This window comes from Charadrius vociferus, unplaced genomic scaffold (genome assembly GCF_000708025.1).
Source record: "Charadrius vociferus isolate BGI_N301 unplaced genomic scaffold, ASM70802v2 scaffold178, whole genome shotgun sequence".
Lineage (NCBI taxonomy): Eukaryota > Metazoa > Chordata > Aves > Charadriiformes > Charadriidae > Charadrius > Charadrius vociferus.
The window spans coordinates 1,511,220-1,535,772 of NW_009649717.1; the positions used below are offsets into that span (position 1 = coordinate 1,511,220).

General features: G+C 40.6%; 1 protein-coding gene across 2 annotated transcripts in view; it reads right to left on the reverse strand.

The window, feature by feature from the left end:
* NR3C2 (nuclear receptor subfamily 3, group C, member 2) overlaps positions 1-24,553 on the reverse strand; it is a 207,342-nt gene that overhangs the window by 36,631 nt on the left and 146,158 nt on the right. For both annotated transcript variants that reach the window (XM_009890737.1, XM_009890736.1), the window contains exon 3: positions 20,185-20,301. In XM_009890737.1, the coding sequence (XP_009889039.1) occupies positions 20,185-20,301 (117 nt within the window). The remainder of the gene's footprint in view (positions 1-20,184; positions 20,302-24,553) is intronic.

The following is a 24,553-nucleotide window of genomic DNA, read 5'->3' on the forward strand; positions in this document are numbered from 1 at the left end:
ATCTCCCTGGCAATGCCTAAAATTAGCAGACCTGGAGCCCTCCTAAGCTTTTGAGTCCTAGTACCCACCCTGGCTGCACCTCAACTTGAAACACAGTCAGTCCATTTTGAACACCCTAAGATAGTCAAATCCCTTTGCTTTTGCTGCTTTGATGCTTCCGTAAGAGCTTCATACCCTTCTCTTGAGTAGTTCTGAAATAACACAAAAAATGTTTACCCAGTTAAAGAAAAACACTAAGCCTCCTTTAACACCTTTCTCACTACTATCAACATTTCTCTAATGATTTGCCTTCCCTTTTTTTTTTTTCCTTTTCTTTTTTCTTTAATGCTACCCTCCCTACTTTTCTTTACTAAGTATTCTTAGAAGACAGTAACTCTCACGTGCTTCCACTCTTTGCAGAGATGCCAGCCATTCTCAGTGGGTTGCCTTCCCAACTTTGCCACGTGAAGCACAGATATGTAAGCAGGCAGAAAGCCCTGCTCCCGCCCCAACAAAACGATCTTGTCTCATGAAGAAAGAATGGGAAATAAAAAGCAAGATGATTGAGTTTAAAAAACACACTCAAAAAACCCAAACCAAAAGCCCATTGCCCACCTTTTCATGATAGGAAAATGTAACTAATGAAATAATTAAAATGAATAAATAACAAACTAAATTTAAATGTTTGCATCTCTTTGAGAGTAATTTCCTTCAAATACAGTCTTTCTTAGCTATCTGTAAACAGCTAAAACCCTCGTCTGGACTTTTATCATCCTGTCTCTTGATTATTGCAACATCGCTTTTACTGGCATCAGTAAATACAAGTCTATCTCACTCCTACTTAGAATACTACCGCAAACACCCTTCTTAGTCCATGCCCTGTCCCAAGTCTATCTCCCCCAATTTTTTCCCGTCATCAGTTCTCATCCCTATCTTTCCTTAAATATAGCGCCTTTTCTGCAGTTTCATGATCCTTTCTGGCCAACCTCCATCTCACCCCTCCTCTCCTCTCCATTATCGAAATGTTCAGTTCCACCCCAGCTTGCCACGCCGCTGCCTCCTGGGAAGCTTTCAAAGCTTGCCCTATGGGCTTCCTACTCCTAGCACTGTCCAAACCCCCCCCCCCCCCCCCCCCAAGATCCACAGAACTACCTCATTACTCTTCTACAAACTCCTTAAACCCCACGTTTTAAGAAAAGCCTCCTCGGCAGCGGAGCTGCTGTTGCCCTGAGACCACTGCTGGCGACAGCAGCCATTCAGCCATCAGTTTTACTGTTTCCTTGAAACTGGGGCGCTCTGCCCAGAGCCAGCAGCTGCGACTGAGCTCGTAGCGCCTGCGGGGCAGGATACAGACGCCCAGGGTCCAGGACAATGCACACCCAAGTGCAACAATAGCCTGTTGTTTTCAACACTTCCTTGCTGGGACAGTACCTTGAACTCTGAGGAGCTGGCTCATCCCACGATCCAAAAGTAAAGCTTATTTGTTAGGGTAAACATGGGACATTGCTATAGGAGACAGCGATGTTAGCACTCATACGCAAGATCTTGATGGTGCCCACTCCTTGATTATCACCTTGAAAACCCGAATACGATTCATTGCTACTACAGCACATATTGCACCGAGCCATAAATGCAAAACCTGAACATCAGTTTGGTGGTGTTTCCACCACATAATGAAAGAAGGACCTTCCTGGCTGATTTCAGCATCGACGTTGCTCAGGAGGTCTACAGAGAACTTCGGAGAACTTTGTGTAACTTTCATCACTTGTCCTTCAGAGAACAGGACACCATTTTATTCATTCACTTACGGCATGTATATCTGCTTTCAACAATTTCTTAATTTCTCTATGCCTGCAAACATCCAGACCAAGAGAGGCAGGTTGAATTTTTTAATAAAAGGATTAGATAAGCAAATAGAAATGTGCCAGTCCTAATAAAATTTAGTTTAAAATTCTGTTGTTCAACCATCCACAAATACTTAACAAAAGCTTCCTAATTACCTGAAGCACTAGCACAGATTACATAGGGAAACACAGGAATCACTGCCATTTGAGGTTGTAAGGAATAGGCGAGACAAGTATCTGTCAGGAGAAGTGTCACTGCAGCTGGTTCTGGCTCAAGAGACAGGACATAGGAGAAGACCCTTATAAAAGTCCCCTCCAGTCCTATCTCTTACTTATCTGTTACAAAACTCTTAAAAAAGCTCATTCAAACAATGAAGCACAATTGAAGGATTTTTTATCCTCCAGTGCATCAAGTTACATGGATGCTGACATGCATTCTTCAAGATACAATTTCCATTCCTAGTACCCAAAAAGCCATTTTACAAAGCAGCAGCTGATCAGACATATTGTGAAACAAGCTTTTTCCTCACTCTGCAAAATAAAACGGAGGGAGTTACAGGCAAAGCAGACAACTCTGATAAATTTAATTCCGAAAAGTCAGTGAAAATGCTGTTGTTCCCCATTTGGTGCAGTCGCACCTACATGACGACGTCCTGGTGAAATCACTGTGAGCATTAAATATAGTTTGCATTTACCTTAGAAAGGCAAAGCTGAACTTAGACATTTTTGAACAAAATAAATCCCAAAAGCAAAGCAAGGATGGTAAAGTTCAGCAGAATACCTGATGATGAATTAACAGAGCTATTGGCCACTGTAAAAAGAGTTTAAAAATAAGCCTGAAGGAGTAGATAGAGATTAGTGTTCGCTGTTACTATTCATTAAGTTTTCTCAGGCAGTATTTTTTTTCTGTTATCAAAAAGGACTAAAAATAAAGAACTTTATATATCTTTCATGTTTGCAGAGGCAAAAAAAAATGCATTCTTGCCATAACTACACCAGAATAAGAAATGTATTGGTTTACCAACTCCATCAAGTATCTAGCAACACAGATAACTGATCACATATTAAGACATAATTTCAGATGTTCTATTCTCTGAGAGTTTTTCATTAAAAGAAAAAGGAAATAACATTCTTCCATGTATAATACTGGCATAAAAACCTGTTTTAGTTTCATTTTCTTCCATTATAATCCCTTTAAAATCAAGCTGAGAAAAACATTACTGCTTGACAGTCATGTTTACAGTGAAGAAAACTGTATTTTTCATTTGGCTTCATGCCAGCACTGTAGCTCAACTGGTTTGGTAACTCCCACAGAAACCAACAACTAAAGATTAAATACATGCTTTGTGCAGTACATATTCCGAGTCGGTCTTTTGAATCCGTTTTTCACATTTCCTCTCTGACTGCAATACCAACTATAAGACTGACAAAGCCACCTCCGAATGGGTGGGTAAAAGCCGTGCTCATCAGGACTGCCACGTGGAAGCGTTCCAGAAGCCACAGGCTCTCCACGCAGACCAGGGGATGGGGTACGCATGGGGCATTTTGTGTGGGAAAGCTGAAGTCTGAAGCCTATTTGGGGTTAGGACAAGACTTTCATCCAAATGGCTGCACAGCCAGTGACTGCATATTATCTCTAATTGCAGGACTTCTTGCCCCTCCTATTCAGTGTTATCGCAGCCAGGATATCGTATTATAATCCTTGTACTTTTAAATAGTCTGAGATAGAGTAATAGTTGAAGAAAAATAAACAATCGTGAGAGATATGCTGCAGATACACCTGAGGTTAACACCTCAAATATCTGACATGACTTTTGTTGAGTAAGTATTTTAGGTCTTGTACATCGCAATAACAATAATGAAAACTAGGTGAAGCATCTTAAAAGTCACATAAAGTTGAACTTTAAAAAGGCACGTCCAACAGACCTCCTCTGATGCTCTAACAATAAATTACAGTGTAACAGAGGAATATGTAAGCTACAAGTTTGACCACAAACAGCAGTCCCTGTTCCTCTGGAAGCAATAGGCAGAGTTTTCCCTGGATTTAATATGAGCAGGCCTGCATCCAACATGTTCAAAGAAAAGGCTGCAAATTCTGCAAAACCACCTGTTATTCCACGTGCTTGGAAGACCTCGGTGAGACCAGCCTGCAAACACCAGCTTGCTTATCACCCTCAACACCAGTCCCACCTGCCTAGAAAGGGCCGACGGTATTGCGGCAGAGGCACTGAGGAAGGCTGACATGCCATACTAAAACCAGTTTAAGACAGTCTTGAGCACTGTTAAAACTTTAAGGCAAATTAATATCTTTCCCCCCTTACTACAGCCTCCGCCTTATGATCTAGCAAAAAGACGGGACTTAATAATTTGAAAACAGCTATTGGTAGGACACTGGGGTGAAATCAGATTTGGACAACTGGTTCCTTAGTATTGACCCTTCATCTGAAAGACTCCTATCACAACGACGAAAAAGGGAGGCCTGCGACTTCAGGATCAGGAGTTTTCGTGCCATCTATATAACACTGAATAGGCTTCTGGTTATCCACAACAGTGAATGCCACTCTAGGTGAAATAAAAGGACATTAACTGGTTGTGATCCTATTGTAAATTGTTTTCTGAACACAAATTCACGTGAACATCAGCTAAAAATCTATGGCATTCCCAATTTTTAAAGGTAAAGTTTGAGGTGTTAGGGTAGTTAGAAGACAGGTAAGCTACTGTACACTCTTTTTAAAAATACCATAGTAAACTTACACATGCTACAAGTTGGGTCTAGAGGGAGCTAATCTATACTCCCTTTGTCCCCAGGGAACATACACAAATTAAGTTGTGGACTCCACACAGCCACACGTCTGATAACTATTTTTCATAGGCTCAAAATTAGCAATTTTCATCAGCATTGTTGTTAAAAAAATGGGATCCCAAAATGCCAAAGAACAAAACGCTATCAATAATAGATAAAAGAACCCATAAATATTATGATTTAACTCAGCAGTTTTATAACAGTAATATCTTGTTTGCAGAATTGTATCAGTGTTCAAATTTAGCAAGTGAACAATCTAAAATGCTCTGTAAATTCATGCTGGCATCCAGTGCTCTAAAGCAAAATCTGAAGTTTAGAAAGTGATCCATAGTTTTACGCAGAGTGAATTACAAGATTTGCAATGATAATCCCCTGGAATTGGATTTTTTAAAAAAAGATGATATTCAGAGCTTGCCTTGCTGCCTATCAAAAAACAATTATTACTTGCATAGCTAAAGACATGATATAGACTACTAAGAGCTTTATTTATCACATACGTAAAGCTCCACCCCAGCCAGGACCAAACGGATCCTGACCCAACAGATCTTTATTCTATCCGTGTTGCAGAACATATTTGAATCAGTAAGTGATATCAAAAGCACATGGTAAGAACATATGCTACTTCTAGTATAAAATAGAGAACATCAGCAAAAGGGGAAACCAAAATGGACACAGCACAGAACACAGAAAGTGATGGAGGTTTAAAAAAGAGGTAAAGGAGAAGAGGAGAAGGTGGCAATTTGAGTAAATACACGGAAAAGAAAAAGGGGGAAAAAATATCACACTATGCACTTCAAACAAGGTATAATTTTGGACTATTTCAAAGTATGTACAATACTACCAGTGATCTAGGAAGTGCAAGGGTAGACAGTATGTTGCAAAACACAATCTGACCACTGTTAACTGTGCCAGCTCTGTATGCTGTGACAGTGCACACCTGCATTTCAAGTACTTGAGCTCCTCCATCCACGTCCCAACCTCACTGCTCGAGCTCTATGCCCGAGCTCCAACCACCGCCTCCTTCCCAACCTCAGCAGCTGTCAGCTTTCTCCCTTCCACCCCATGCCAAGCACTTGAGGGCTTTCCCACACCCCCCTCCACTGCCGCCTGCCCTTCCTCTCCAAAAGCCACCTACGGCACCTCGCTGCACCAGAGTCACCAAAGGATCAAGCTGACAATTCTCCCCTCGAGGCAGCCGTACCAGCCTTTGGGTGGACTCTCCTCTGAGCCTTCATCAAGCATACAGGCTTTGTCGCTGGCTTCCAACTTTGTGTAGATTGATGCTCCATCAAATTGCCACTTTTTCCTCCTCTGAATCTTTTCATCATGTTTGCCTGGTGCCTTTGCCTCACTTACTTCAGTGAGCTGACATCTGTTCTCATTAGATATTTCACTGCTACCACAAATAGTGTTTCCCTTCCCCCAAATCTGTTGTATCTTGACATATATGAAAATTTTGAGCTATCTTGGTACAGACAATTTTTCACTTAAGTGTCTAGCACAATGGGTATGAGATTTTGCTGAGAAATTTCTAGATAATAATACAGACATTTTATATATATACACACACACGCACACAAATGCATGGAATAAAGAGAAAAGCAGTAATGCAAACAAGATCTTGCACCACCATCCCATTCGCTCTGCAAAGTGCATTCAGGCACGCACCCTTTATTCTTCAGGCAACAAAGAAGGGAACAACCAAGACAGGGCCCTAAAGCTTCCATAAACCAAGTACCCGCTCTGGGAAGCAATATACTGCTTTTAGGGTAGAACTGCAGTAGACGAAGAACCTCAAAACATGACCCCAAGTGTTGTCCCATCCATAAGAGGAAGGGCAGGTACAAACCTGGGAGACACATGGACAAGTGGATGAGTCACTGGTTTGACTGGACAGACCAAGGGGAGGAAGCAAATGAAAAGCAACTACTGAAGCTGGGGACAAGTTGTACAGGGACTTAGAAGGAGAGCGCAAGATTATCATGTAAAATACACTACCAAAAGGACTTTGCTCTTGCAAAGCAGCGGCCTTTCAAGGGCGATTTCTGCAGTGGCATTTGGCATATGCTGAAGAGACCAAGTAGTTTGTCTAAACATACAAAGAAAGGAAGACTGCAGCTGGTGAGGAAGAAAATAGAGGTCTGGCCTTCACATAGCAAAATAAATTTTAAAATCTGTTTCTGACAGCTGTGACCCAAAGGAGATAGAAAGTGATAGAAAATCATATCACTTGCTGTGAGCTGGAGGAATCAGTAGTTAATTAACAAAGCAATGAAAATTTCCTAATTTCTTATCCTCCACCAGCAGGAGCAAGCTTTTACTGCAGAATAAGTGCAAAGCCAGTGATTCAATTCAGTAGAATGAAATGGTAGGCGTAACTGAAATAATGACATAGTTTGGCATTGCCAACATCATTCACAACTGCTCACTAATTAATAAGTAACACTTTAATCTGACAGGATAGGACATCTTAAAGACAAGGAATAAACGTGCATGAAGCCTGATCTATGGGTATGTCACATTTTATTTGCCTTTGGTCAGACCCTGCAAAGATCCAGGCACATCCATAAATGTTATTCTTGTTCTTGGTTCCCATTCAGTATACCAAAAAGGGAGGTACAGCACAGATGAAAGAAAGAGCTTCTAATGCACGCGGTAACCTATATAATTGTACACTATTTTCACTGGGTTCATTTAAACTTATTTTGGTTCTTGATTCTAGTTGAATTTAAAGTACTCATAAAACTGACTGTAACTAGGTAAATATTTCCCACTTATTACTTTGCTTACTTATACGCCAGTTACAGAAGGGTCTGCATTTTGTTTTGTTTGGAACAGATTCTAATAAACAATGCAGTGCAATGCTGCTCCAGTACAGCATTGTAAAGCTCAGAAACAATATATGTGAAGCAGTTTATCCGCTTGCTTTGAGCAGGATCAACTATACTTTGCCCAACCCAGTATGTTATTAATCTCCAATAAAGGGAATTCTGCAATATCCCCCACCTTCCTCCCACATCTAACCACTGAGTTTTCCTCCAACATCTCCTACATCGCGTCATTTTTTCTGCAGTAAAGTTGATTTCTCTTCATCATTCCCCCAGTGGCCATAAAGAACAACTTATCATTCCCGTCCCCTCTTTTACACCACTTTTTGTATTGAAAGACTGGTATCATGGCCTTCTTAATATGTTTCTCTCTTCTACACTAAAATAAATTGTGTTTCTTCAACCCTTCCTTACAGATTTATGTTTTTTTTCTAAGCTTCTTACTATCCTTGTTCTTCCTTGGGCAGTCTCTAGTCTGTATACACCTTTCTTCAGGCACATGATACAAAATTTCAGGAAGGAAGGCTCAGTTTAGATGTTAAGGAAACCTTTCTAAATGTAAAGGTCTGTGAAAAACTGGAGTAAGTTATCAAGGGCCACAGCAGAGACTTCCGCATTGGAGATCTTCAAGAGGGATGAGAGATGTGTCCATCAGGAAGGGCACAGCTACTCCTAAATCCTACCAACTGGTACAGGAATATAGGTGACAATTTCATAAGGTTGCCCCATTCCCACCACCTTGACCAGCAGTGCTGAAAACCAGACACAATCATCAGGCCCACACTTGCCAGATTTGACAAGAACAGAATAATGCCTTAATATCAAACGAGACTTGCCTATTTTTGCAAGAATTTTACATCGCTGACTCTAATTTACCATGCAATCATCATGCAACCATGCTTGTTTCTTCACTGCAGTCTCTAAACAGCTGCTCTCAGGTATTTCATTCTTGCAGACCTCAACTTGCACTTATCATAACCCTCTGCACTTTACTGAAAATGCCACTGTATTGGTTTCAGACACTAGAACTGAAGATGCTTTTGAATTCAGATTCTGGCCACAGAAGAGAATTCACAAATTTGTAGATTTACGTATTTACTCTCTACTTCGTTATGCAAGTAATTAGTAAAATTGTAGACCCAGAATTGACCCTCAACAGGACTCTACTTTAGATGCCCTTCCAGTGTGACAGCAAACCACTCACAGCTACTTTTGGAGAATGCCATTTAAAGTAATTATGTGCCCACTTAACGAGAAATCTTACCGTATTTTAATGAGAACTCTGCATTTCCTTCTGATTATACTTAGAGCTAGAGATGTGGAGCGGTGAATTGCAAACACCTACAGGGAGGTGGCACCTCACAACAGTGCTTGCACACATCTCATGGAACAGACACGGTTCCTCTGCAGCGTGCTGGCTTTTGCACGCAGGATTCAGGACTGTAGATCCGTAGGCACAGAGATCTGCTCACAGGGATGGTCTTTGTAGCACGGATAAAAGAAGCAATCTTGCAAAGATGGCACAGAAGCCATTACAGTTGCCTCAGAAAAACTAAGGTGAAAGCCCAAATCAAATCTTGTGTATTTTGAGGTCTGACTCAACCATGAAGCTCAGGTTACCAACTTGTCTCATGAGTGGGACAGTGATGTCCTCAGCAACCAAGGAGGGAAGGCACTGGGGAGGGTTTGGGTAAGAGACAGAGCGAATGAATCCCTTTTTAAGCTGTGCTGAGCTTCAGGCTATGCATTCATGAAGAGATAGCGGACAAAAGTGACAAAAGAAAGCTGAGTTCCAAAGTGCATTTTACAGGAATATTTAGGTTGTCAGGGAAAATGTCTAACACATTTGCTTGTTTCTCAGCAATCCTCAAAGTGATAATTAATTGAAAAATAACAGTTTCATAGGGGTACTCCTCCCCGTGTGGGAACAACTTTTACCAAATGCCAATTAGTGGTTTCCTGTTAAAATCAAATCAAGATGTTTTTGATAAAGCTCTTTAATGAGAAATGGCTAAAGTATGAACATTTCCCCCACATATATTTTACATAAAATCCCAAACTGACATAATACAGTCCCACAGCTAACATTTTTGGTATATAAAACTCCCTCTTGTACTTCTTCATTAATTTCAAAAGAAATGTATTTACTAAATATTTAAATCATCCAATAAACAAAGCCTTAAAAAAGCTTACAAAAGAAAATTATAATGTTGATGAAAGCCAATCTTAATCAGTCCTTTTCAGATGCTCCCAAAACTCTTATTTTACTGATTATTTATTCATTCTTCAAACGTATGGCAAATTCAATGATTTTTCAGCTAAGCTTTGTCTGCTAAATGCATCAGTAGTTTTGACGATTCATCAAATAGATCTAAAGACCAGCAGTAAAATACCAACAACGAATACGAAGAGCAGGTCACCTACAGTTCCAGCATTTGTCACCCACAACTCTAAGACACCCGCAGCAATGAAACATCAGCAGCTTGAACTGCTAGCATTGGTAATAATTTGGTTAAAAACAAAGTTAGGGAAACTTTGGAGAACAGATTTTGAAATCTTCCACTGTACCAGACTGAATGCTCTTGGCTATGATTGCTGGTTCCTGCCTTGTGCCAAGCGACAACCTTCCTCCCAAGACACCCATTCCCGTCCAACCTTCTGCAGGAGTTGCTCGGCCAAGTCTTCTCTCCTGCTTTTAGTTGGGTTGATACCCAATGCTAAGTCTGTTCCATGATTTATGCGCCCTTCATCCTGATCATAACACTAAGCCATCTCAATTGTCCCTGAAACAGTCCCGTAGACATTTACTGTGTGTGAAATTTCCTTTATGTGTTTACATTGGAGACAGAGGTACTCAACAAGCTTTTTGGTTTTTCAGAAGTGTCAATAAGCAAACTCTGCTGCAGCACCTCTCATCCTGTATCTTGAGTGCTCACGCTTCCACTCTACGCTAAAGAGTGTGCCATGCTTTAAATGCTTCATTTTTGTTCTTGCACTACTATTACTAGAACTCAGCTTGGTAAGTGCTGCACTTCCCTCTGCAGTCTTTCTGATTTATGTTGTAACGCACCACATCCCCACTTGTATTTTTCCCAAGGAACAAAAATTTTGAGGTACTTCGTCTCCTCACCTGTATGACTTCCATATCCCCAGTTTTTATCAACTCAGATTTCTATCAAATTACCTTATTTCTAATACATTCAATGCTGCTGGTCTGTTCTTCTAGAAATCACCTACCCTGCTTCCCGGAACAGCAATGCTATCTGTGAAATACAAGCTGGCTGTTTATCTTCTGCAGTCGTTTCAGCCATATTTTTCACCATCCAGTTCATGATTAGTCATTAAACCCAAAAAAGAATACAACCATGTTAATCTCCTGCTTTAATAAATCACACTGAACATTAGTGAAACACCCTGCAAGTGATATTAACTGCCTTCCCAGGGAAAATGCAACTCTGCAATATTACCCATATGTATCATCCAAATTATGAAACCGAGTATCTCTTTGTGACTGACAGTGTGGCACATTTCTAAATTCTCCTGAAGTTGAAGTAGCTGTGTATGAAATGTCAGTAATGGCTAAAATTGAGATATGTCTCTCTAAGAGGATGTCTAAATGACGTGCCTGAACGTGCTCAGGTCCACGTGCAGACCAACCCAGAAGCCACGTGCAGGTTTTCTCAGCTCTTTCTTTCCAGCATGACAACTGCATGGTTTTGAGGGCAGGAGAGTTGCCCTACATCCGTATCTTCTCTACTCCCTACTGACAAAGCCACTTACTGTCCATTCGGGTCTTTGTGAGCTCAGGTTCTACAGTCTTCCTCCTCCTGCACCTTCTGCAGGGATATTACGTAGGGAAGATGATTTCCACTACTAAAATGTTACAGTGTTGGGGAAAACGGGAAAACTTATGGCAGAGAACCACAAAAGCACACAAATGACCAGCACCAATAAGCAGGAAGATTATTACTTATACACTTATTTTAGCAAAACACAGATACTAAAAATAGAAAAGCAGGCACTTGGGGATTGGTGGGGAAAAAAAGCAGGAAAAAAGATTCAAAACAAAATATAAGATACTAAGGTAATTCTGAAGCAAAGTACATATGAGAGTACAAGGGGAAAGAACAACAGATTCACCTGCTAAGGCACAATCTGTGATTGAATAAATTTTCCTTGTGACATTATTGGAGTAAACCAGAGCTCTAGAGTCAATTTAAAACCTGTGAAGTGCCAAAGTAGCAGACAATCAAAAAAGCAACACCATGTCAGAAGAAAGAGCACGACTTGCATAGTCTTAGCATCATTGCTTCTTCAAAACGTACTGTCACACAGAGGACAGAGATACGGCATAGCTTATTCAATGAAGATCAGAGATGACAAAATCAAAAAAGTCTTTTTGCATGTGGAAATAACATTTTCACTTTTTTTTTTTTGTTTTGCACACAAATTATCTAGCTTAACTCCACTTACCTAATATTAATCACAGTCTGTAAGAGCCCTGGGACAGTCGCACAATCCATCCTCTTGCTCAGACCAGAGCCAACTGTACCCTCATCACTTCTGACAAACATTTGTCTTACCTGACCTTTAAGACGCCCAATGACAGACATCTTCCTCAGACCATCTATTCGAGTGCTCTCTGGCCTTATGGTAACAGATACTTTTCCATTTCCTCATTTGCATCTTTCCTGCTGCTCGTAACTTCTTGTCCTGCTTTTCACAGGCATGGAAAACAGATCATCTCCTTTTTCTCTTTACCAATGCTTGTTGTTAAAAGTAACACTTGTTGCCTCTCTCTTCAACTTCCCCTCCAGCCTTTTTTCGGGCTAAACAATACCAAGTAATTCAATCTGTCCCCACCAGCCCCGTTTTAAAGACTGATGATCACTCTCACTGCTCTAGTCCAGGCCCTTCCAAATTGGTCCACAGCACACTTGCAGGCAACTAATGAGGATTTTAACAAAACCCACTATTCAGCATAGTGAGCCCACCATACTTTGGCCAAGGTTGTGTCAGGCCTGGCAAGTTAAATCTTCATGCCCTCTTACTCAGGTGGAAACTCTGAAGCAATGACTTGGCGGAAGCCAAAAGGACAAGTTCCTCCTGCTCCTACAGCTTCTCACAGTCATGGGGAAGTGAGTAATGGAAATGCACCACCACATACCACCGGGGGAGGTTTCAGAAGGGCTCTGGAGATAACCAGCAGCTCTGGAAAGAGGAACGGCGGACACAGGCATGCTTTCATAGCAGGGACTACACTTTTACTGTGGGGAAGAGTAAAAAGGACATGGACTTAGAGCGCTGTGGAAGGAAGCATGATATTTTGGTAACTCGGGAAAAAACAAAACATCACCAAGCATGTAACGAATTTCAGAAACGCTGAAGCACACTGGTCTGCTCCAGCACAATGAGACAAAGCAATGAACAGAGGTGTTACAGGCTTGCTTGCTTTTATGCATCAGTATGAGCAACAAAGATAAACAGCAATTCATTTCAGGATCCTCAGGAAAATAGGTTGTTAAATTTAAATGCCCTACAAGACAGAGAAATGGTGTACCAGGTCATGGAGGTAGTGGGTCCTGGGGAGTCAAGAGGCCACAAATATCATCTACCCTGGGAGCATCCTGGTGGTGAAAGCTGGAGCCCTGACAATAGACAGAAAAGCTTAAAAGCTCATGGCACTGCACAGCGGACCCATGCAAGCCAGCGAGAGAATGCTTGGCAGAAGGCGTCCAAGCAAGAGCCACTGCTGTACTTCAGTCGCATCACCTAAGAACAGCACAATGGTGGGAGAGTTTTTTGCACCTCTTCTGGGAGGACCTAAACCCTTCTCTCACAAAGCTGTGATCGCCCCTCTCCATTTTGTGTTTTGAATCAAATGAAGATATCACATATAGAATATGAACCACTCAGGGAAGAGCAATCTCTAAGCCTGTACATCGAGTGCTGTACACTTCTGAAATCAGACAAAACCCTATAGAGCCTGCGTGCACAGTGCCGCCATGTGACACGAGGCAGGCTGGGACACGTACTCCCAGCAGCAGCCCAGAGAAGTTGCAGCTCCTTTCTGAGGCTGGCAACGAACGGGTATTAAGCCATGATGGAAGGTCCAGCAGATAAAACAGGGAAGTCTGGAGTTCAGCACACCCACGCCAAAAGCCTGAAAGGCTGTTGCTGGAGGAAAGACAAACTTTCTGGCAGCTGGGCGCTCGTCAGAAGGCAGAGCTGAAGCAAAACTTGAAAAAACAAAGGCGGACTGAGAACATGAACCTGATGAGGAGTCTGATCAAGCATTGCTGGATTCAAGCTGTGTGCTTTAGGACTACTGCAGCCCGTCTTCTTTAGCTGCCACCACATAGGAAATAAAATCATCAGCAAAATGCAAAGTACAAGGACACGCTTTCAATACCATTTTTAATTGATGCCTGAGAGATTACTCTGACATTACCAGCCCTCTTCAAAATTCTGCATTTTTAATCATAATTTCCAAATAGTTTCTTAATAGTTGTGGTAAGTGACTGTTGTGACAGTTATCTACAATATTCTTGAGGATGGTTCAAGTTGAAAAGTTAGAGGGTCACATCAAGAGCAGGGCAACAGCAGCATCTTGCAACGTGGAGAAAGACGGACACAAAAGTAGGAAAAGTTCATTGCTGAACAAATCAGTTCCTAAAAGATCTAAAACAGCAGGACTGACTTTTTTTTTGGGAGGAGTGCTTGGTTTTTTCCAAAATATATATTCATGAGGTGTGCAGTGGTGGTGCAGCAATAGCAGCGCCTTAAGAACAACTGACCCTTACTCAGGCAGAAGGATGTCCTCTTTTGAAGAGTCACCAACATGGACTCCATGCAGGAACATGAATTTCCCTGCTGATCCCTCTTACGAGTACACCCAACAAGACCATTTGGGAGACCTAACAAAATCACAACATAAAGTAGCGTGGTTGCAGGCCTTGTCTTAAGGTTACATTACTCACTTGGGCTCAATACAATGCAAATAAAAGTAGGTAAATCAGCGCTTCACTTCTCTGCTAAGAGAAAGCACTGTTTTTAACACAATCTCATAACATGATCAATTTCTAACACAAAAGTTTTCTGAAATCATCACATCTAGAAAAATACCAATGTTCTTTGAAAGTATACTAATGATAACCTAAACGTTGGTAGGTATACCACAACTAAGCAGTCCAGCTAAAATGCGAGAAAAATTGACAACCTGAGATTTTGCTTCCAAAACTCACAAATAACTTTAATATACTGCTGTATATTGATAAAAGTTCTCTTGGAAGAACTAGCACAAACCCAGCTGAACGTTCAAGTTAAAAAAAAAAAAGACTAGATTCCCTCAGAAGAAAATGCTACACAATAAATGAAACTAAAAATTCAGTTAAAATTAATAGGCATTTCAAAATAATTTGCAGTTAAAGCTTAAATGAAAAATAAAAGTTAATCATATATATACCCCAAATTGCTTTAGTTTCTTACAGACAGTTTTTTTTTTTCTTTAAAATTTATGAAACCTCGGTTAGTAGAAAGTTGGTAGAAATTTTTTGAGAAAACCAAGAGGATACATTTTTGCCGTATTTAACTTTTTCTTAGCTTTCAGTTTTCTCATACACATCATTTTTTTCTCTTCTTTTTTCCCTATTGCTTTCTTTTTTGAGAAAAGATAGGAGCAATGATAATATAAACCACATAAGCTGCAGTAACTGAAAATAATACTGCAGTTTTAAATCCCTACTAGTATGAGTTATTAAACAGAAAATGGAAAGCTGGGCAAAAAGGTGAAGTACTGTATCTTATTACTGATTCTCTCATTTAATCTTTTTTTCAGATTATTGAAATATTTTAATGTATAAAAAATAAGGATATCTGCAAGCGAAGACTACAAATCACACACAGCATCTTGTGCATGAAGTGTCTTACATATGTAAATGTATGCAAACCCAAGACTCAAATTTCACAGGCAGTCTCTGCAGACAGAGCGATGAACTATGTAATTTGCAAGGTGAAATCTATTTTATTTCCCTTCCATATCCAAAGGCTACTTCAGCAAGCTGCTTCTCACTGTTGTGGGAGGCCAGTACCAGTAAGTGTCAGCAGCGTTTTATATAGGAGCTGAGGCAGGAGAGGATTGCAGTCCTACACGGTACGGACTGCTCAACACTTTTTTGTCCCCTAAGCATGTGTGACACATGTCATGGCATAAGAGGGATTTTCTCCAACCACTCAGCAGAAGAGGGAGGGATGCCTGGTCACTAGGTCACATCAGAGGGGCAAGGACTAACCTGCCAACGAACGGTGGGGTGCGGTGCCTGGGTGTCCCCTCTAGTCACACCATATAAAACATTTCCCTTTTCCAGGCTTCAGTACAGAGTGCAGCACACAGCAGGAGGGAAACCAGGATGCTCTGCGCCACCCTGGTTGCAATGCAGCATCTCAGGTGCTGCTGCGAGCCACCAGCTGCCTTGCTGGATGCAGCTGGTGGTGACATAAGAAGCCATGCTGAGCACCAGTGTGGGACAGGTGGGTCCCACCATGACCCCCTCCTGGTGACACTCTGGGGACAGGAACGACTAAGGAACAGCAGCATGAGGTGGGAGTCAAATGAAAATGTCTCGTGTGGAAGTGAGAGACTCGACAAATCTGATCACAGCGTATGCTGGAAGAAACTTCACAATTCATGAAGTCATTCTGGTCCATAATTAACTGAAAATTAATTACAGAATCTTGAAAAGAGCATAAACCAAAAATGGGCCAGCATACCTTCATAGTGCAGTTGCTCACTCTGAATCTCTTCCAATAATTAAGTCTAGCATATGGCACTGGAGTTAAAAAAAAAAAAAAAAAAGAAAAAAACAGCACCAAAACAACAAACAAACTATGATTCCCCAAAAAGTTTTGGAGTCCTACTTGCCGAAGGGATATGCCTGTCTGCAGGGCACACATACATTCTAGAAATAAGGAGGATGAATTAACACGATATTGGACAACTTCAGCTTTGCAGAAATTACAGGTTGCGGATGCTTCATATAAAGTCAAAACAAAAATCGAGAAAAGAACATAATTAGGTAAATTATTTGCTGACTTGATGAATAATTTTCTGAAGATTGTTAGAGGGTATAAGAGCTTGGAAAACGCTCCAATTTTTCAACAAACAAAAGGAGGAGGTAAACAATAAAACTGCCAAATTATTTTGGTTGAGTATTCATGTAAAGGTGTATTTTGTATTACTGAATTACACATTTTTTAAAAGGTGCTTAAAGCATGGCATGCTGCCACACATCAAAACATTATTTTTTAGAAAAAAAACACGTTAGCATGCCGGGAAGTAGAAGATATGCCATCAAAACAAACCTGTAACACTTTGACACTGCAAACAAAAGAACGAACATTTTTAAAAACATTCTTTAAAAAAAGAGAAAGAATATAACCAAAAGAAAAAAAAAAAAACACCGAAGAAAAAAGGTCAGTAGATTAATTGGATATTGTGCAAAAGCGTGCTGCAAGAAACACGGAAACTCTCTTTCTGATTTCCAGTTTTCCACTACAGAGTTTAATATCTTCAGTAACAGTAGGAAGACAATCACAAACTTTCAAATTACAAAATTTGCTTTATAGACCTCCCTATTGCAGTAACCAGGAGGAGTTGGGTGGCAGCCTGGGGTCTTTCACTCCCACCTGTAGACAGGGAGAGCTGCAAAGGAGAGTTCTTTTCCAGCCCATGGGAGACAGGACCTTGTTCCCTAAAGCAACATTTCTTCTAGATCAGCTGGAGGTTGGTTGTTTTTCTTTTTTTAAAATGAGGCGATAAAACATTGTAATTATGTACAAGTAGAAAAGAAATGTCCATGGCTTCAGCAACTTGCACACATTTCAGCCCTGAGCTATGCTTACGACCCTTTTTATATATCATCTTACTCGATTTCTCACAAACCAAACACATAGGCATCTCTGATACAGTTTTTTTGTGTTTACCTTTGCTTCCATTTGGAGGGTGAGAGCTTAAATTAGATCCACTGCACAAAGAGCACAGCACTGTGCGGTGTGACTCAGCTATGGAGAGTACTATGCTGCAAATAGGACTTAAACTAAATTGCATTTATAAATTCATTTTCCTCCAGCTCCTTACTGATCACACTGCCTAACAAAATACTTGCACATTTTGCCTATAAGTCCAAATTAAAAACAGGTAGAAGTCCATTTTTATTGGAGTAATGTATATTCTTGGCAAAACGAGGCTGACCACATGAAACTGTAAGCTACGATGTATCTTCATAATAATATGAACATACTCAGTCTATTCAAGCTAATTATGAAAAAACGTTATTTAATACCAAACCTTGGAAATTTGTATGAAGAGAAAATCACTGTTTTCAAACACACATTAAGAACTCTTCTTGCATTTCCACCTCCTTTTTTTGTGATGATCTCCACTATACCAGAAACCCCCTTCAACAGCACATCAAAGTTCCCAAAACTAAATCTGAGATGCTGTGTTGCTCTCCATAGATGCCCAATGCAAAGCTCACCATCGGGGAAGCGGGATGGCCTAAGCAGCAAACGGCCTTAAGCTACCAACTTTTCTTGACAGACCTGGGCTGGCTCAAAGGCTGGAAAGGTCCGTTACCATAACTTGGCAGCCTTTGGGACCCTCTAAACAGTAATGTTGTCTCTGGGCTGCAGGCACTTTACCTCTCTCTGGCAGTCCTCCCCTCTGCCTCCAACCCAGCCTTTCTCTCCTGGACCACGGGACCACACAGAAGGCACCGCACCGCAGTGACATCCAGAGCCGTTCCCCTGCTACGTCATTCATGGCAGTGATGGAAGGAACTTTTAATGCCATTTTAGCTTATATATGTGCCATAAAGGGATCAAACCAAGAATGAGAATTTCACCTTTCTACGTGAAGAAAATCACCAAAAGAGCTAAACCGCACAGCTCAACCACAAGCCAGCTGTACACTGCAGAGACAGACTTGCCCTTCTAGGTCATTAAATGCCGATCACTAATTACAATTTCCAGCAGACTACCAAGCTCCAACACAAGGGAAGATTTTTCAATGCATTCCTCATTTACAGCATTCTGGCCAATTAAAAAAAAAAAAAAAAAAAAAAAAAAAGCAAGCCCCTCAAGCAAAGTTTGCCCCCGCCCTTGCTTTTTTGCAGACGGCAGTGTGAACATATCCTTTGAAACACCCCAGGAAATTGCTGTGATGAACTCATGACATTGCAGACGGGGTCTCACGTGCTGCTGTTTCAAAAGGTTATCGAGTCGGACGGCAGCCCCGTATTTTGCTCGAGCGCTAAGCGCGCACGCCTGTCCAGTTAGGCAAGCGTGCAGGAGCTCTGCTGGCACCACGCAGGTCATGGCAATGGAGGATGCCCTGCACCAGCTGCCAGTGGGCTCCAGCAAAATTTCCAGCACTCCAGGGAGCTGGGCTTCCTGCTCCACACACATTTTCAGCACCTTTTCTTGGGATGAAGGAGCTATAGCCATGGAGTTCCCGCTTCATCAAAGGTGCCATTCTGCTTCCCTTGCTAGATTCAATAGCGCAGATCAAAATCAAGGGAAAGCCGTCAGCCCCCAGCATGACACCATTTGGCCCTATTTTCCTTTGGGAGGCAGAAACAAGGCGGCAATGCAGCATCTCAAAACTGGGAAAGGGGTTGAAAGACGTCTTAACAGGTCTACTCTCCCCAAAAAAGTAAGAAGCAGCTTGCTTGAGTATTTCTGCCAGGAGACAAGACAGAAAAAGTAGTCTGGGAGGTGGAAAAGGTACCAGGCAGGAACCAGGATTTTGCATATAACCTATAAAAGACAAGCAGCTAAATCTGTCTGTAGAACTAAACTAAGCTACTAGAAGAATAGGTCCAGGAGGATAAAAAGCAAATTGCAAGACAGGAAATGATTTGGAGGAATTAATGTGACTGTGTTATAATTTTCTGGAACAATGAAAACATTCCAAAGGAAGGGTTACTCTGAACATCAGGGAAGCATTATCCAAACCTCCATTCACAGACCACATCATAAACCTAAGAGTGGTGGGAAAAAGTGATTTGTAATACAATTTGCTCAGGTGATGACTTGAAGCAAGATGCCTATTGAAGCACAACCAGAATTGTGTAGACATTGCAATTGAAGAACTAAAACAATGTAAAAAACCTATTGGAAGTTTTGCTGTCATACTGTTTTCAAAATACTTTCAGTAATTATTAAGAAAAAAATGTTGCCTTTTTGTTGTTGGTATATGAACGATGGAGTAGCATCGTCGAAATTATTGCAGATCCGAACAGTCGCAGAAATAAATCAATATAAACGTTGAATAAGCAAAAAAAAAAAAAGTTGAAAGGTTTCACTGTGTGAATTTGCTTTCATGATGGTGTAAAATGTTTTTTGGTATTTGAGAGAATGCTCATCGCCAAAAAAAAAAAAAAGCATGCAATACTTGAAACCTTAACACCTTAACATTTTTAGCTATATGAGACTCCACTAAAATTACTGTCATCATAAAACACCCACTTTTCTTTTTTCTGAGCCATAAAATACATATCTCAAAAACCTGATTTAGAATGACAATAGTTTATTAGCTATTAAGCACTTCTTCAGGATAATTCCACCTTAAACTTTTGAGATTATGCAGCTGCCAGAACTATAAAAAGGCTGTACATTTCCAATATTTTTGCCTAATTAAATTAAGAGACCAAACTATTAATATTCTGCTTACCTCCTAAATTCATTCCAGCTTGCAGACATTTCTGTAATCGACAGGCTGGGCAGTTCTTCCTCCGAATCTTATCAATTATGCAGTCATTCCTTCCCGCACACAGGTAATTGTGCTGTCCTGAATGACGCAAAAACAAAACACATTATTAGAGGATGTATTTACATAATTCCAATTTTTTCTTTGTTGTTTTGCAGTCATTTTGATCTTTTTATTAATACAGACATTCCCAATCCCATTCTTTGGCCTTCCCAATAATCTTGGTCCCTTGTCACGGGTCTTACTATGAGCATCTCTTCTGTTTAATTTGGGAAAGAGTTTTGGTGTGTCACTCACAAGAGAGATCTCATTACTTTTTTCTAAGCAGGACTGGAATTTTTCTTCTTGCAAAAAACATATGATTGGTTTGAGCTTTTTTAAATCTTCTTGTATGTGCCGTATCACAGAGCAGCCTGACAACTCTTAGTTTTGGTACAAAACCAAGGGCTGTTCTCATGCTAAAGAAGTTCACAAGCTAAAGCAGAAAGGCAAAGTAGAGGTTAACCTTCCCAATACACCCCACTCTCTTCAACCAGCTCACCGAGTGCTTGATTTCTGATTTAATCAATTACTTTCTGTACACCAGAAGGTTTCTGAAGGGTTTACCAAAAACAGGCTTAAATCACAACCATATTATTTCAGTTCTGTAAAGCCCCACAGAAGCACTCCTGAAGAGACAGCAGGTATTTAACACATAACATTTAACAGAAGAGAAATACATGGCAACGAGGAAATAGGCTGGCATTTAACAACTTGGAGACTCAAAAGGTATTTTGCTTTGTGGGAGGAACGTAGGTAGAGCAAACGGATGCAGTGTATCAGATGAGGGCACTGCCACGTGGACTTTTCAAAGTAAGGTGCTTGAACTTGATGTGGAAGACTAAAGGAAGCCACGAGGGGTTGGTGCAGCATGACAGGAAAGCAAGAGGAGAAGATTATTTTAGCTGCCTCGATCCAGAGGTGGCACGCAGTCTGCAGCAAATGCGACAAAAAGCAACGCAGAGGGCTTCCAGGGGCAGGATGAAAGGAGAGGACACAGCACGCAGTACAACAGACTGACTGTAAGGTAAGCTGCAGGATTTGCCAGCATGAGAAGTTCAAGAAAACAGCCCTGTGTAAAATAGGACAGCGTGTTGCCGGCTTGTGCAGTGGGCGCTGTAAGAACCACAGAGTCCCAGAGACAGGCATTATAAATGTAAGGTAAGACACTCATTACTTTATAAACTAAACACAAGTTCATAACAACAATGTCTGAAATGCAAGGTAGAGGAAAAAGTTCGGATTGCAAATGCAGTAACACCACCTGGCAACTAAGCAGAGACACTCCTTAGCAGGTCATGAAGAAAGCAGGCGAGATGTGCAGAAACCCCAGAGCTGTACAAATAATGTTAAAGTTGATGCCAGTGACTGAAGTGATCACCAGCCATGGGTGGGGAGGGGATGCCCCGGCACGGCTCAGAAGCAGAGCTGCACTGAAACGCACGGGAGGCCGACATGTGCGGGGACCGGCAGGCTCGATAAAGGGACAGAGCTGCTGTAGCACAAGAGGCATAAAATACATTTGCCAAGGTATTTTCCACAATACACACATGCTTCCTTGGGCAAAGACAAAGACACAGGGGACATTCATGGGACACAGGAGAACCAGCTTCTGTTTTGGGCTCTTTCAGGAATTTGCCTTAAAACTTCAGAAAAATCATTTTCTGTCTCTGCATCTGGCTTCCCTTCAGCCTTACCCAATGTTATCTATTTAGACAGTGAAGTTTGGGCTGTTTCTCGCATCTCTTCACTGAGCATCTCACACACAGAGAACCCATCTTATTTAAGTAAGCAATGTGCTACTGTAATATCACAAAGGTATCAACATTTAGATAATGCTTTAGATGTTTAAACAACAAGCAGATGGGCAAATAGGGTTTTTATTAAGGGACCTTACCTTGCACTGTGAAACAGATGAAAAACAATAAAACTTAGGGAAAATAATTTGTGAATATGAGCTCATGAAGTTACATCAGGCATAAAATCAAGCTGTACAAATACAGTGACAGTATCTATCTATCAGCTGGTCTTTAAGTAGGCCTGCTAAACAAGAAAAAGATAAAATTCTCAGCCACTCACAAAACGAAAACCTCCTTATCACACAATGTTTATTTTATGATGTGATCTATACAAAAACCAGATACACAAGAGAAAAGTCAACTTAATTCCTATTTACATTTTTGCTCTGTACTGACTTGAGCTCATCTCCTAAAGAAGTACCATGCAGACAGCATGAAAGCAAAATTAAAGTAGAAAACAAAAGTGTTCAAAATAATGAGAGACTGTATAAAGATGGTTTATGTGCCCTTACAAATACTGGTAGACTATCTTTTTGTGGGGAGAGGGGGAATAATGGTTATTTTCTGCTAGGAATGCAAGTACGATTGCTCAGTGCTCATACAATGTCCTTTGTACATCACAGAGTACTGCAATACCATTTTTAGGCTTCCACAGGCGGGTGCAGGCTATTAATATGACAAGTCAGCTCTAATGCTGCAAAATGAACCCCATTGCAGAATTACCCTGAAGGCAGTTTGCTCTACAAAATTGTACACCTGTTAAGTCAACATTTTTCACTACTGCTTTCAAAAGCTAATGGGTTTAATAAAACGAGGTTAACATTTATGTACTCCAGGATAATTACTTGGGTCACATTCTTAAATATTGTGGAAATGTTTATCTGATTCAATCACTGTCACACTGTACCTTCATAAGAAATATTCCCACAATAGCAGAATACTTCTGTAAGTCACCCTTCAAATGGTGAAGGCAGCCTGCAATTACTACCTTCTGGCCTATCTATTCTAGACCAAATACTTTCAGAAAACATAATTTAGTCAAGGTTCATCAATTTTTGAATCATGCATCTCTGAATATTAACGCATAGTACAAAATCTGTAAGTAGTTTTTCTAGAAAGCAAGGCAAAAGTCCTTCCTAAAAGCAAATGTCTTCTTGTCAATTTTTTTCATTTCTAAAAAAATTAAACCACAGTCATCTTAAAGCTTGTATTAATGGAAATAACTTGAAAACCCTTAAAAAAAAAAGACCAGACCAGCATTCAGACAAACCCCCTATGTAGAGTACAGCTATGAAATAATAACAACCAGTTTTTCAGTTAAAAAGTTCATCATCTATGATGAAAAAAACAGCTTCAGATTTCCATGCCATCAACTATGCTACATTTCAAATAAAAACTATTTTGTAAAATAAATTAGCAAAGCAAAGATTCTCATACAAACCAGTATCTTCCATTTGCATAGCATAAGCCTCCCTCATGCCTCTGAACTTCAGAATCAAACCAAAAACCTACACATCTGAAATTGATATAGATCTCAGGACCTCCAGGGCTCTTCAGTATGTCAGTGAGGTGACGGAGACTGTCCTGCAAAGAGGCCGATGTTTCTGTGGTGCTGGATCTCTAACTCTTTCAAGACACGTATCAATCTGCTTGTGTAGTTTGTGTTTAGCTTAATCCATTTGTTCTTTTTATCCAGTTTAACCACTCACAAGTGGGCTGGAAAGTGACAGAGTAGATATCGAATTCTCATCTCCTATGTGCTAAATGCATTAAGATGAAAGTAATTTTTACATATGCTACCATTAAATGCACTTACATGAGCTAATTCCTGTTCCATCTAAAATACAGAGCTACAAAAGATGCCAGGAAAATTTCCTGTTCAAAATAAATAAGTAATAGGTACTACACAGTTACACACTAAGAAGAGATAGAGATCTGTCCTAGTCACAGCAGAGCTGAAGAAATATTTGAGTTTGCACTTTCCAGGTTATTGTGTCACTACATACCACAGAATGGCACATCCAAATGTACGCACAAAAATGCTTTAATATTTCCAACTCTCTCACCTGCAAAGACTCTTTAATTCCCTGCTTTTATAGGCTTACAAAAGAAAAGAAAAAGGAAGTATTTATGAAATTCAGCCTTCCCTCTTACTACATTTTCTTGAACAATCAAAATTCAGCAGTAAAAGAGGGGAGGAAAAAAAGCTGTTTTTATTTGGCCTATGAATTACTGCTGAAACGAGGCTGCAGCAGAAGTTATGCCTTTCCCCATTTTGTAACTCCAGACCAATGATTGAGCCACTGGTCCCAAAAACTGACTTGCTAAGATGAGCTCATAGACGTGTGCAGAGCACTGCTGCACTCTTCAAGGGGCTGCAATACTTCCAGATATGTAAGGCTGCAATAGGAACGGGGTACAGATATTTCTTCTCAGTAATATTTCTGTTACTAGGGCAAAATTAGAAAATTACAGAAATTTCTGAAGTATTCCAC